Source organism: Halichoerus grypus, chromosome 15 (assembly GCF_964656455.1).
Source record: "Halichoerus grypus chromosome 15, mHalGry1.hap1.1, whole genome shotgun sequence".
In the NCBI taxonomy this organism is placed as follows: Eukaryota; Metazoa; Chordata; class Mammalia; order Carnivora; family Phocidae; genus Halichoerus; species Halichoerus grypus.
Genome location: NC_135726.1, coordinates 48,544,614 through 48,560,135, shown reverse-complemented (window position 1 = coordinate 48,560,135; position 15,522 = coordinate 48,544,614). Strand labels below are relative to the sequence as shown.

Genomic DNA, 15,522 nt, shown 5'->3' with positions numbered 1-15,522 from the left:
GAGACTTGCTGTCTTCGGGTATAGTGTCAGTTTGTTTTAAAATATGAACGAGCGCACGTATTGCATGGAGCACTGGGTGTTATACGCAAACAATGAATCATGGAACACTACATCAGAAACTAATGATGTAATGTATGATGACTAACATAACATAATAAAATAAAATTAATAAAAAATAAATAAAATAAAATAAAATATCAAAGAGCAAAATGAAGGATAACACTTGGAAAGTGAATTTTACTTGCCTTCATTTATGATTCCACAGACTTAAAGGATGCTATGAAGTGTGTTAAAATATTAGTAAGTTCATTCAGGTTTGATGGGATTGTTTCTTTGGCTTATTCATTAATGACTGTCTACAATATAAAATGTTGTTCTTTACTTTCTGTGTAATCTGCCCAGACAGCAAAGATTCCGTTTCTTGCCAGAATAATTTTCTGTGCTGGGGCACCTGGGTGGCTCAGTTGGTTAAACATCCATCTCTTGATTTCTGCTCAGGTCCTGATCTTAGGATTCTGTGAGACCCTTATACATTATGCTATGCTCATTACAGGTATAGCTGCCATCTGTCACCATACATCACTATTACAATTTCTGCTTTACTTTTGAATGATGTCTTTGCTGTATATAGAATTCTTGCTTGACAGTTTTTTCTTCCAACACTTAAAAGATGTCCCTCCATTTTTTTCTTGCTTGCATAATTTCTAAGGGAAGTGTGTTATGATACTTATCCTTGTTCCTCATAGGTAAGGTGCATTTTTTCTTCTGGTTGCCTGTAAAATTTTCTCTTTGTCTTTGGTTTCCTGAAGTTTGAATATAATATGCTTACATGTGGGTTTTTTGGTATGTACTCCATTAGTGTTCTTTGAGCTTCTTGGATCTGTGGTTTGGTGTTTGTCATGACTTTTGGAAAAAACCCAGCCTTTCTTTCTTGTAATATTTCCACTGTCCCATTATGTCTCTCTTCTTCATCTTCCTCTGGCATTCCAGTCAGGCACACACCATTTGATGGAGGGAGGGATGGAAGAAAGGGGAGGAGAAAGAAAGAGAAGAGAAAATACAAAATGAGGGAAGCAGAGAGATGAAAGAGAGAACGAAGGAAGAAAGAAGAGAGGGTCTTTGAAAGAGAAAAGAGCAGGGGGAGAAGGGGGATAGAGAGAGAAAGAGATGAGAAGAAAAGAGAGGGGGAATAGAGGGAGGGGGCGGGGAAGAGAGACACTTAGGAAGGAAGAGAAGAAGAAAATGAGGGAAATAAAGGAAGGATAATTCTCCAAATGATAAAAAAATAATTCTCAAAATAGATGTATATGTGTCAAAGATTATTTAATCCATTAATGAGGGATCCAGATATAAACAAAACTGGTTCAAAAGACAAATGAAACAGTAGGATTTTTTTATAGAAAAAAAAAGAAGTTCTGAGTTAAATACAAAACTGGCTAATGTCTGATTTAATGGCATTATTATTTTTTAAAAACTTTTGGTTGAAGATCACCTTCTCTACCAAACAGAAAAGACTTAGTAGTTTTGCAGAATTGTAAAAAGTTTAGACCCTGATTAATTGTATAAACAAAGCAACATTCCATTTTTGGAATGAGATTATCTTTAAGTGGACCTGTTAGAAAATATGCCTAGCTTGACATGAAAAAGTCCCATAAATCATTTTTTCTTTATTCGTGTTTTGAATAATTTTTCTTAGCAGAAGGAAAGAAATTCAGAAGCCCCATTCACTATATTTCCAATAGAATGTCCAATAGAAAAATGATCCCTATGCCACATTCACCATCTAGAATTTGGATCCTAAGATTCTACGAGTTTATTTTGGTTGTGACTGAGAGCAACAGGTATGTGCCTGCCATACCTTCCTGCTCCTGAGGAAAACATCCAGAAGAAGGTGAGAGGTCATCCTGCCCCTCTCCCCACAGCTCTTCCCTCTTCTAAAGCTCACCCCCACTCCCAACTAGAAGAACCTGTAGATCCCTGAAAGCTGAAAATCGTAGAATTCTGGAATCCTCAAACATTAGAACAACAGATTCTGAGAACCACAGAATCTTAGAAAAATGCCAGCTTGGAGAGGCTGTTTAGCTCAGTCTTGGAATGATCCCATAAAACAATTCCCATAATGGGTCTTCTTAGACAATGCATAAAGATCTCCAGATCCTTATCTTGCCTTCTTAGAAAAAAATATTCAATTCTGGGTATTCTCAGCTCTACTACAGCCAAAAGAGAAACCAGTAGACTTCTCCAGGTTTCCATGTCCTTTCACCACTCAGCTTTTCCAGGTCCTGGCTCTGTGCCCAGTGGCACTCTAATTTTCATGTCAACTGGTATTTATTAAGTGCTCGTTGTGTGCCGTAACTCACTGAATAATCCCCCAAACCCCAAAAGATCAATACAATCATTTGCCCCATTTTCCAAATGGGAAAACTGAGGCACAGATACTGTGCAAGGCGTATTCAGGGAATCTTAGGATAACAACCATCTGATGGTGCTAAAAACCTCACATTGGTTGAGCTCTTTATCCTGTGTCAAACCTCAAAAACCCTATGAGGGAGGTACTATTGTCATCTCTGAAATGCAGAGGAGGAAGTCTCCAAGAGGGAGGCTCATTTTCTTAGGGGCTTCATGTCTGTCAGTCTCCAGACATGTTAGAGTGCTGCCCCCTGTGTAGCATTGTCCATACGCCCTATCCTGTAAGCTGGACATTTGGGTTAGAAGGTGCCCTGCTTGTCAAGCACACAGCTCAGTGCCTGGCACAGAGATGACAATAAATAAATAATAACATCCCTGGTAGCATCACAGCATTTCTTGGTCCCAGAGGTGAGGTGTGTGACTAGGCATGAAATGATCCAGGCTCCATTTCATGCTCGCACCCTGTGAAGCCCAAATCATTCTCTCTCCATTTCACTTTGCTCTCGGTTTCTCTCTCTGTATCTCCTTGTATTTCTTTGCCTCTGTCTCGCTCTTCATCTCCACCTCTGAGTCAATGGTTTTTCAGTGACAAGAGAGGGAGGAGAGGAGAGGGAGAGCGAGTGCTAGCTCTCTGGGTTCCTCTTGTCTCTTCTTCCTTGGCCATATGTCTCTTTCTCAGTCTCTAGCTCTGTCTCAATGAAGCTTTTTTTTTTTCCTGTATTTTTTTTTTCTTTTCTGATTGTCTCTCCCTCTCTCTGTTTCTTTGAATTTCCTTTAGTCTCTTGTGTCTTCCTTGATACCTATCTTTGACTCATTCTCTCTCTCTCTCTACTCTATTTTACTCTCACTCTGGTTCTATTTCTCTGCACCCTTTTTTCTTTTCTTTTTTTTTTTAAGATTTTATTTATTTATTTGAGAGAAAGCATGCATGGCGGGGAGGGGGCAGGGAGCAGAGGGAGAAGGACAAGCCGACTCCACACTGAGCACAGAGCCTGACCCGGGGCTGGATCCCAGGACCCTGAGATCATGACCTGAACCAAAATCAAGAGTCAGATGCTTAACCAACTGAGCCACTCAGGCACTCCTGCATCCTTCTTTTCTCTTTGTTTCTCTCTAGTCTTGGTCTCTATCTCTTGGTCTCATACAACACCTGACACAATCCACCTCTCCCTGTGTTTCTCTGCAGTTATTTTTCCTCATTAACTTGCTTGCACTCTTGAGTTCAAGTGCCTCCACTCCTGGCTTCTTGCCTAGAGTGGGATGGCAAGAGGGACTGTTCTAAGGACACCTCTCTTTTCCTGTCTGAATGGGAGGACCAGACTCAACCCCACCATCACAGACAATTAAGGGACTAGTCCTGAATGGATGTAAGTGTGTGTGTGTGTTGTGGGGGAGTTCAGAATGGAAGGGAGAAGCCAGAGCTGGAAGGGTCCTAGAAGGCAGCCTAGAGCTATGTCTTTTCTTACTCCCAGAAAAGACATCCTAGCAGCCTCGAAGACCTAGAAAGTGGTGCTGTGCGAGTCGCTCAGTTTTCCCAGAATCCCCACCACTTCTTTTGGACACAAGATGCCTTAACTCAGCCATCCAGGCCTTACTCCAAAACCAGCAGCTTTCCTAAGGGATTTATTTCCCAAGTCTGAGAATCTGGACACATGAGAAGGACATTTGATTTTGTTTAATAACATGTATAGTCAGGATATAATACCCTGGAATTTTGCTTCAGGACAGTAAAGATTTACAAATATTTGGTACAAAAGGAGTTGAAAAACCATTTATTTAGATTATTACAGATAGCAATCAGTATGCCATGATTCTAGAGATGGTCTTCCTCTCTGGAGACTGGGGCTCAGAGATGGTCTCTATATCTTAGACTTTGAAAATCAATGTACACACACACACCAGCAAAGTCCTGATAAACCAACACAAGTAATCTTTGATTATTACTATTTAATATCACCTTGAATAGAAACAAGAGAACTTATTGAATAAAACCCTTTCTGGCCCCCTGAGTGGCTCAGTCAATTGAGCATACAACTCTTGGTTTAGGCTGGGGTCATGATCTCAGGGTGGTGAGATCAAGCCCGACATTGGACTCTGCACTCAGCGTGGAATCTGCTTGAGATTCTTTCCCTGCCTTCTCCCATCCCTTCTGCAACTCCCCCTGCTTGCACTCTGTCTCTCTCTCTCTAAAAATAAATAAGTAAAATCTTTAAAAAAAAAAATAAAACCCTTACAATTGAGTTATTTCTTTTGCTATTCTAAATCTTCATCTTACTGTGTTTAAAAAAAAAAAAAGATTAATTGGGGTCTGGCAAAGAGAAAGGAGTCATATTTGTTCTCTACCAAGACTTTCTAAAACAGTATGGTTACCCTATTTTTGACAGATTCCAGAAACTGAGGCCAAGAGGGTTAGGTGACTCACCAATGAAGAAGAGGTGGAGTTGAAATTTGAACCCAGATTGTCTGATTCTTGAATACAATAGTCTAGCTACAGCTAGACTGCCTCCCACATTCTACCAAGACATGTTGAACTAGGGGTTGAGCTGAGAGACTAGAAATATGAAGAAAGAGGGATGGCCCCAGTGGATTTCCCTGGGTGAATTCAATCCATCTTTATTCAGGTGGGAGATTACAAGTTATATAACCACCCCCCCAGATAAAGCAATATCCTCTCTAATGGCATCCATACCCGGAAAACTTGAATCTCAGGGTGTTCAGATTTCTGCACAGCTGATTCTCAGAACATATTTAAGCAGGATCTGGTTCCCTGGACACAACCCTTCAACCTGACACCATGGAGCTAGGAGGGGCCTTCACCATCTTTCTGGCACTCTCCTTGTCTTGTCTACTCATCCTCATTGCCTGGAAACGGAACAACAAGGGGGGAAAGCTGCCCCCTGGGCCCACACCAATACCCTTCCTGGGGAACGTGTTGCAAGTCCGTACTGATGCCACTTTTCAGTCTTTCATGAAGGTAAGTCTGACTACTCCTCTCACAGAGCTGGAAGCAACTAATTCTATAGACATATGTATAACCTTGTAACATCTAAAACACAGACTCTTGGAAACATAGACTTCATAAAGCCTATGAATACTGAAATTCCAGAATCTTAAACGCTTGGAAACACAGACTCCTGGCACACTGGAAATTAAGACTCTCACAATCTCAGACTTTGGAGTCACAGTACCTTACACACTTAAACATAAGAACTCATGGACTTAGAACTTTGACACTCAGTATCATGAAATCTTAGGGTTCTAGAAATTGAGCATTGCAGAAAGAGAAGCATAGATCTTGGAGTCCAACTCATCGAGGTCCACCATTTTACAGATGAGGAAACTAAGGCTTTTGGAGACTTTGGGGGGTCTTGCCCAGGATCACAGGAGCCAAGGCATTTGTGCCTTTTTCTCAATAGTCCTTCCAAGACCAAGACTCACCTTTATCTCTTATTCTTACATTTGTACCCTCTTGAAATTCCCACCCTAAAGTCCTCAATTGATCTATACTTGGTGCTCCAATCAGCTCCCTCCTCTTATGTCTTCCTTTACTCCCAGCTCAAGGAGAAGTATGGCCCAGTCTTCACTGTGTACATGGGTCCCCGGCCAGTAGTTGTTTTATGTGGACATGAGGCAGTGAAGGAGGCCCTGGTAGACCGAGCAGATGAGTTCAGTGGCCGCGGAGAACTGGCTTCAATAGAGCGAAACTTCCAAGGTCATGGTAAGTAACAACAACAACAACAAAATGATTATAATATACTTCCTATGTCCCAGGTTCTTTGATAAGTACTCTGTATGAATCATTGCATTGACTCCATTGAGAGAACTATTAATGTCCTACTAATTTTGCAAATGAGGAAGCTGAGGTTGAGAAAGTTTGGGTAATATCACACAGTAAGTGGAACCATTTTGTTTTGAACCCAAACCATCTGACTCTTGAGTATCTGCTGCATTACTTCTGTTTTTAATGGATTAGTGACACTGTGTACCCACTGAAGCCCTTTCAGCCAACTTTACTTCTTATCTCTCTATACATACATACACACCCAACCCATAGGTCTCTGCCACCTCCATTTAGGTAGATATCTTTCTAGTGTGTCTTATACATCCATCTCTAACTGCTCACACCCTTCAGTTCCAAGAAGCCTCATGCTATTCTTTCCATACTTCCATCCATCTATCTATCCCTGTCTATTCCATTCCATTTATCCACTTTTCTATTGATCCATACATCCACGAAAAACATCCATTTATTAATTAGCCTTTCTATACAAATATCTTTCTATCTAATTTATCTGTACATCTATGAATTAACTCTCCATTTACCCATCTATCCATCATTCCATCCATCCATTTGTTAACCCTTCTATTATTCACCCATCAATTAATCTTCCAATCCATAAATCTTTCCAACCATTTATCCATTCATCTCAAACTATCTATTCATTAACCCTTTACTCAACCATTGAGTCTTTTGTCCATCTATCTATCAGTCATTCCAGTCAAAAAACTCTTCCTTCCATTCATTAATCCACTGAAATAATTTCATTAAATTTCCAAACATTAATTATCAATCCATGCACATCTGGTAATTTCTAAATGTTTCTTACTACAAGGTAGGTATAGTGATGTACAGGCGTGAGCTTCTATGTACATGTATGCATATATCTAGAGAATCCAAGTGGTGTATAGAAGATAAAAGTAGTTCTTCTTTCCAAGGTACTGTAAATGGCATTCTACCTACACCTCCCTCCACCTTCCTATGCATCCACCTCCCTCCACCTTCCTATGCATCCAACCTTCCTATTTATCCAGTTCTAGGTCTTTATCCTGTAAGAAACTCTCCTTGATCTCCCTGAATCATTCCTAGCTTGATTTCCTTTCCCTTCATCTCAATCCTAGACTGTTTTTGAGGGTCCTGTAGAGAGGGAACCATAGTCTCTCCATCAAGCCTGGGAGGTTGGGAGGGGCTTCCCTGAGACCAGAGTGTAGAGTTTTCATAATTTGTCCCCATCCTTGTGTAACACAGAGTTGGACACAGGAAGGGGAGGGGTGGCAGGAGGCTGACACGGAGATTCTGGCAGGTGTAGCTCTGGCTAATGGAGAACGATGGAGGATCCTCCGACGCTTCTCCCTGACCATTCTTCGGGACTTCGGAATGGGAAAGCGGAGCATTGAAGAGCGGATCCAGGAGGAGGCTGGCTTCTTACTAGAGGAATTACGGAAAACCAAGGGTATGGGGGGGGGCACACGGGGCAGGGCTAAAAGGTAACTGAATGGTTATAGAGAGCTCAGTCGTGAGAAGATGGGCCTTGGTGGGAGAAAGCTCTAGAATGGGAGAGGATGAAAAAGACTAAGGGTTTACTGAGATTTCTAGCCTGGTTCCATGTTAAAAGTTAACATGCAAGCCCTTAGAGACCACTTGTTCAGAAGAAGCTTTAATCAGTGGATCTCAGGGATTTTGTGAGCCCCTGAAATCATGTGCAGACTTCTGCAATATGTAAATTAGTGCTTTTTTCTGGTGACAGGATCAAATTTAATTACATACTTATGTATACATATAATACATACATGCAATTGTCATAAAAATCACACAACATAAAATTTTACCATCCTAACAATTCTTAAGAGTCTTTTTCAGTGTATTTGCATTGTTGTGAAACAGATCTTTAGAACTTTGTAATCTTGCAGATCTGAAACTCTATGCCCATTTGATTATATTTTTAAGGAATCTAATCCCTGCCTCCAAATAAGGTCTAGAACCAATGGGATTTAGAGGAAAAAAGACAGCAGCTAAGAAATACAAAGAGGAATAGATAAGATATAGACAGAGAGATAAATTTCTCTAAATCAGAGTTTTTCTTCTAGGCTTCATGGATGCTAACTAAACAGTCTACATAAAGGCTTTGAATATCTATGTACCCCAGAAATTATTTGCAAAATTGTGTATTTGTGAATATGAGCATTGTCTCCAGATCCAGCATCCTTGTTTTAGATGGTGCAGCTGAGGCCAAGGGTAGAATTTTCTTAATAGCTCAAATAGAATCATTGATAGAGATATACGGAATCCAGTCATCCTTTCTTTTTTTTTTTTTAATGTGTCCCATACCATGACTTCTTTCCCAAATCTGTGACTCTACAGCACAAACACAGTTAAATACTAATACCGAAAAGTAATGATTAAATTCCACCAGCATTTCTTGAGTGCTTACTACATGGCAAGGACTGTGCTAAGCATTTCACATGGATAATTATATTGAAGCCTCAGGTTTAGTGGTTACTAAACCAATTTACATACTGGAAAATCTAGACTCAAAACACAAAAATGAAGTAACTAACACTTGCTATTAAGCAGTGGTGTCAGGACTCGTATCCATGACTGAATGATTCCCCATCCTGTGCTCCTAATCATTGTCTCCAACCTAGACAATTTCCACCATCCAGGTTCTCCCATCGATCCCACCTTCTTCCTGAGCCGCACTGTCTCCAACGTCATCAGTTCTGTCGTCTTTGGAAGCCGCTTTGATTATGAGGACAAGCAGTTCCTGAAGCTGCTGCAGATGATCAATGAGAGTTTCATTGAGATGAGCACACCTTGGGCACAGGTGCCCACCAACCACCTCCCTGCCCACCCCCAACCTCAGTTAACTAAGTACCTGCCTATACCTCACTTAATCCTCCCCACAACCCTGGGAGTCAAGTAACAATACACCTGGAGTCTCCAAGAAACAAGTGGACTCACCCAATCCTCAGACCCAGTGCTGGATGTTGAGCCCAGCTAGCTGACTCCAGACTCAGCCTATGTTGGCCCCAGGTGCCCATTGCTGACAAACCCCCTTTGTCTATTCCCCACAGCTATATGACATGTACTCTGGGATCATGCAATATTTACCAGGAAGACACAATTGCATCTACTACTTGGTAGAAGAACTCAAGGACTTCATTGCCTCTAGGGTGAAGATCAACGAAGCATCTCTTGACCCACAAAACCCTCGGGACTTCACTGACTGCTTCCTCATCAAGATGTACCAGGTACCTCTTCCCCTTTCCCCAATCCTTTTCTCTCATCATCCTATTCCCTAGCACCTGCAACTTTAACCTGCAAACATGTTGGAGACAAAAGAGCAAGCACTGTTTCACATGGTTGACTTTTATTTATAGATGAGATATAGAAACTGTAAAGACATACATAAACTCTTATGCTTTTTTTTTTTAAGATTTTATTTATTTATTTGACAGAGAGAGACACAGCGAGAGAGGGAACACAAGCAGGGGGAGTGGGAGAGGGACAAGCAGGCTTCCCACTGAGCAGGGAGCCCGATGTGGGGCTCGATCCCAGGACCCTGAGATCACGACCAAAGCCGAAGACAGACACTTTACGACTGAGCCACCCAGGCGCCCACTCTTACGCTTTTAAAATAAACTTTGAATCTAGAAATTTTAGGAGCAAGGATACTTAAAACTTATACCTTTTAAATCATTTGTGATTACAACTGCCAGAGACTTACAAATACAGAAAACCAGAATGAGTCTTTACAGTCTTAGAATTTGAGAAGCTTAGACTTTAAGAATTTGAGAAGCTTAAGAGTTTAAGCTTGAAACTTAAAAGTCTTAAAGGTGTAGAAATTTAGAAGCTTAATACTTCTATATAATAGAGTCTTAGAATTTTAGAAATTTATGATTTTTTTGTTATACAAACCTCAGCACTTGGAATTTTACAATTGCATAGCTTAATGTCCTAGAACTTTCAAATCTCTACTTTTTTCTCCTCCCAGTCTCCCCACTGTCCACTCCAATCACACTGGCCTCCTCCTTGCTGTTCCTCTACACACCGGGCACATTTCTGCCCCAGGACCTTTGTTCTGGCTGTTTCCTCTCCCAGACAGTCACTTGGTTTAACCATCTATTGTGTTTTCACAAAGGGTGACAATAAGAAGATAAAAACAGAAGAAGGTGATTCTGTGTCCTATCCCTCTCGTTTTCAGGATACAAATAATCCCCACACAGAATTCAATCTCAAGAATTTGGTCTTGACCACACTCAACCTATTCTTTGCTGGCACAGAGACTGTGAGCTCTACACTACGTTATGGATTGCTGCTAATGATGAAGTATCCTGAGGTGGAAGGTGAGTGTCCACCTGAGCTGCTTACCAGGTGACTCCCATTCCCAACAGAGAAGAAGACATAATCTTGAAACCGTAGAACCCCATGGCCTTACACTCTTCACACATTGGAATCTCAATCTACAGAATCTCATAATCTCTGACTTAGAAGTCCATTTAATTAATCTTCTACTTGGTGCTTGTGTTAGTTTCCTAGGCTGCTGTAAAATTACCAGAAATTTAATAGCTTAAATTAGCATAAATCTATTATCCTACAGTTCTGGATTTCAGAAGTCCACACAGGATTTCACTGGGTGGAACCAAGGTAGAATCAGTTCCCTTGCCTTTTCAGCTTCAAGAGCTGTATTCTTTGCATTCCTGGGCTCATGACCCTTGCTCCATCTTCAAAGCCAGCAGCATAGCATCTTCAAATCTCTCTGTCTCAGTTGTCACATCTCCTCTGACTCTGACCCTTCTGCTTCCCACTTATACAGACACTTGTGATTATATTTAGGGCCAACCTGGATAATCCAGGATAATCTCCCCATCTCAAGAGCCTTAACTTGATGATGTCTTCAAAGCTCCTTTTGTCCTCTATGGTAGCATGCACAGGTTCCAGGGATTAGGAGGTGGTATCTTTGATGGACATTATTTAGCCAACTATAGTGCCAGAATCCAGTAGAATCCATCTCCAATAAATTGCAATCTGGTCTGGTTGGGTAACTCTAGTGATGAGGAACTCATTCCTTCCTTAAGGAAAACCCCCAATTTTGGCATCTCTCCCTTCTAATGCAGTTCAAAACAAGCCAACAAATTTTTCCCTGTATAGACAATGGGAGAAACTAACTTATTTCCACTCAGACTTTTCTAGCCCCTCCTCCATTGTCTAAGTTGTGTTCTACCAAATAATAATAATAACGAAATATCTAAATAGTCAGATATTTAATGGACACCTGCTATGTGCCTAGGCACTGTTGTAGTTACTTGCACGCTGGATTTTATGTAAACTTTACAACTCTATGAGCTTGTTGGACCATCACACCCATTTGGAAGATGAAGAAACAGAGGCTCAGAAGGTAAAGTTATTTGCTTCAGAGTCACTCATCCAGGAAGTGCAGGGAGGGGTAACTGCACCAATAGTGTTTTTAATATCTGTTACATAATTGCTATCACTTGCTTCAATCCTGTCCTGGTTATGTATTGTACCTTTCTCCCATCCTGTCAAAAATCTGTGTATCACAGCCCGTCTGGAACCAGGACACTGCCCTGCTCGTTCGTGCTTTCAAGATACAGACCAAACATCCCAGAGGGCACTCAAGGCTCCAGGCTGCGTGTCTCCCCGTGGTCTGATGGGAGCACCCCACCAATGTGTCAGGTGTTAAGAATAAAGAGGCAATGCAAACACATATAGTGTGCTCCCTCAGGATCCACAGGTTCTAATGGTACAAACCCATAGCTGAGCCTTGGCCTCCAGAAACACCTCCTGTGTCCTTGTTGGCTGTTTTCTGGCCCCTTCTAGCCAAGATCCATGAAGAGATTGACCAGGTGATTGGACCACACCGGATCCCGAGTGTGGACGACAGAGTCAAGATGCCCTACACGGATGCTGTGATCCATGAGATACAGAGACTGACAGATATTGTACCCATGGGTGTCCCCCATAATGTCACCCGGGACACTCATTTCCGAGGCTACCTTCTGCCCAAGGTAGAGCTGGGTCTCATTGTTATCACTTCTCCCTCCACCTCACTCCTCTCTCCTCCTGGTTCCTTGACCCCATCCTCCAACACAGATTTCTCCTAACTGTCCCTATTTTCACTCCAGGGCACTGATGTGTTCCCCCTGCTTGGCTCTGTCCTCAAAGACCCCAAATACTTCCGCTACCCAGATGCCTTCTATCCCCAACACTTCCTGGATGAGCAGGGCCGCTTCAAGAAGAATGAAGCCTTTGTACCTTTTTCCTCTGGTAGGTTTCTACGGTCTGAGTCCCCCCCACTCCCACCCCAGGAACATGCTAGATGTGACCCCCCCAATCACTGGTCTGTATTTGACATTCAGGTCTGAATGGGAAGTTGAATGTTATTTCCCAGAATCCCAGAATCATGGGCTATTAGAACCATTGACTCTGATAATTAGAAAAGGTATAGCACTAAACAGGTATCAGCAAACTTTTTCTGTTAAGGACCGAATAGAAAATATTTTAGTTTTCATCAGCCATAGTGTCTCAGTCTGAACTATTCAGCTGCCCCCTTATGCCGCAGAAGTGACCATGGACAGTACGAAAATGCATGAGAATGTCTGTGATGCCAAAAACCTTTATTTATGGACATAGAAATTTTAATTTCATCGAATTCACACGTCACAAAATATTATTTTGCTTTTGATCGTTTTCACCTATTTGAAGATGTGAAAAGCATCCTTAGTTTTGTTAAAGAACAAATATTCAGTTGAGTAAATTTGAATATATAATCGGCTTTATTAAATGATCCATGAATCAAGCAGCATTCCATCTGTAAGTAGAGGGGAGCCTCAGGAGTTGCAGAAATAGAAGGTCTGTATAAGGAGGAGAGTGGGCAAGAAGTTATTAGCAAAAGAAAAGAAAGGATTGTTATAGGCAAGGTCACCTTCCCCTAGGGGAAGGGCAGGGTTTTTTAAACTTAAATTTAATTAATTAACATATAGTATATTGTTAATTTCAGAGGTAAAGTTCAGTAATTCATCAGTTGCATATAACGCCCAGGGCTAATTACATCACATGCCCTCCTTAATGCCTTTAACCCAGAGTTAAGAGTCTCTTAAGGTTTGTTTCCCTCTCTGATTTCGTCTTGTTTTATTTTTTCCTCCCTTCCCCTATGATCCTCTGTTTTGTTTCTTAAATTCCACATATGAATGAAATCATATGATATTTGTCTTTCTCTGATTGACTTATTTTGCTTTGCATGATGCCGTCTAGTTCCATCCATGTCATTGCAAATGGCAAGTTCTTATTAGGCGGATTACCTCATCTTCCTTTAGGGGGTGGAGAGGGCCCATGTGACAGATCACCTCATTGGTGCTGATCAAAAAATTCCCAACTAACTAGTTAAGACTACATTTCTGGGGGAGGTTAGAGATTGAGCTTGGTTTGATGACTGGGCCTAACATAAATTACTCCATTTGGGGCCTCTGGTTTTCTTTTCTTTTTTTTTTTTAAGATTTTATTTATCTGACAGAGAGAGATAGTGAGAGAGGGAACACAAGCGGGGGAGTGGGAGAGGGAGAAGCAGGCTTCCCGCTGAGCAGGGAGCCTGATGCAGGGCTCGATCCGAGGACCCTGGGATCATGACCTGAGCCGAAAGCAGACGCTTAACGACTGAGCCACCCAGGCGCCCCTCTGGTTTTCTTTTTTAACAGTTTGCAGGCAGTACAAAAATAGGCAGCAGGTGGATTTGCCTAATGAACAGTAGCTTGTGACCCATGACCTAATACCTTAGAATAGTATTTTAACTATAAGCCACACTGAATCAGTACAGTGGTTAGGAAACAGGGCCCCACCCCACCACTTACAAAAGGTGGAGTCATAGGTGAGTTACTTCTGTTCCCTGCCTGTAAAATGGAGATCCATCTCTCCAAACCACTGGAAGGGTGACCAACAAATAGTAAACATTATTTAAGGGTGAGCTTTCTTTTCTATTTTTTTTCCCCTCACCAACATCTGGCAGCTAGCAGGCATTTGATAAACCTTTGAGAAATTTAAATGAACAGAAACTTCAAATTCGAGGATTTTTTAGAACCATTCCATCTTGGGAGCTGATGGAATCAAGCCATCAGAGAAATAGGGGCCATGTGTTGAGACCCTATAAGTGGCAGATCCTAGCAAAGCCCACTGAGTCTTTATAGTAACCCCTACAAAGCAGGTTTTATCATGACCCCAGGGATGCTGAGGGGAGCACTGAGGGGTGATGGGGCCAGAACGCACCCCACGCCCTCATGATCCCAGTACAAATATGAGCAGCCCTCCCACCCTCCCCTGTGCCCACAGGAAAGCGCATCTGCCTGGGCGAGGCCATGGCCCGCATGGAACTCTTTCTTTACTTCACATCCATCCTTCAGAACTTCTCTCTACACCCGCTGGTACCGCCCGCTGACATCGATATCACACCCAGGGTCTCAGGCTTTGGCAACATCCCTCCAACCTATGAGCTCTGCCTCAAGGCCCGCTGAGCGCCCCCTACTGGGCACTGAAGGAACCGTTGGAGAACAGAGTTCTGTTCACGGATATAGGTGCACCACCTCATCTCCTCTAAGGTGGAGAGGAGCTCACAATAGCTTAATTTGTCACAACAGCTCTAAGGAAGGCACTATTCCTACTGTCATGGGACTGCAGGTCAGGGAGGTTACCTGCAAATATAGAGATGTGTATCGGCTGCATTCAATGGAAAAGCAATGCGCTGTCCAAGATTTCAGCAACAATCTGGAGGATTTGTGTTCTCATGTTCCCCTCTACGGGTGATTCTCGTCTCCACCAAATTCTTGTTGTAGATTCTATGTCTTTATGTGATAGTGACCCAAATGTAGTTCGCCATTCTTCTCCCTGATTATCATCTTCCACACAAAATAAAAGACGCCAGGGTATCAAGGCTGTTGAGTGTAGCATGCTTCTTTTTTTTTTTTTTTTTTTTAAAGATTTTATTTATTTATTTGAGAGAGAGAGAGCATGAGGGGGGAGGGTCAGAGGGAGAAGCAGACTTCCCGCCGAGCAGGGAGCCTGATGTGGGACTCGATCCCGGGACTCCAGGATCATGACCTGAGCTGAAGGCAGTCGCTTAACCAACTGAGCCACCCAGGCGCCCGAGTGTAGCATGCTTCTTATGTGTTGCGTGCACCATCACTGTACGTCATAGAAAACTACTTAAAATGACCTTTTAGACACCCCTGTTACTATTTATCCTTCCTAGCAATCCACCACCAGAGATTTTCCACTTGATGGTCCACCTCCATTCTCAACCATCTTGCTGGCTCCTTCCTCCAACC

At 42.1% G+C, this 15,522-nt stretch overlaps 1 protein-coding gene across 1 annotated transcript; it reads left to right on the top strand.

Annotated features, from left to right (window-relative positions):
* The first annotated feature begins 5,203 nt into the window (after window positions 1–5,203).
* On the top strand, window positions 5,204–14,712 carry LOC118537455 (cytochrome P450 2G1). The gene is made up of 9 exons (XM_036094846.2): window positions 5,204–5,383; window positions 5,965–6,127; window positions 7,491–7,640; window positions 8,851–9,011; window positions 9,262–9,438; window positions 10,392–10,533; window positions 12,029–12,216; window positions 12,334–12,475; window positions 14,531–14,712. Exons 1-9 carry the CDS (start codon window positions 5,204–5,206, stop codon window positions 14,710–14,712), a joined length of 1,485 nt encoding a protein of 494 aa, XP_035950739.2.
* The last annotated feature ends 810 nt before the right edge of the window (window positions 14,713–15,522 follow it).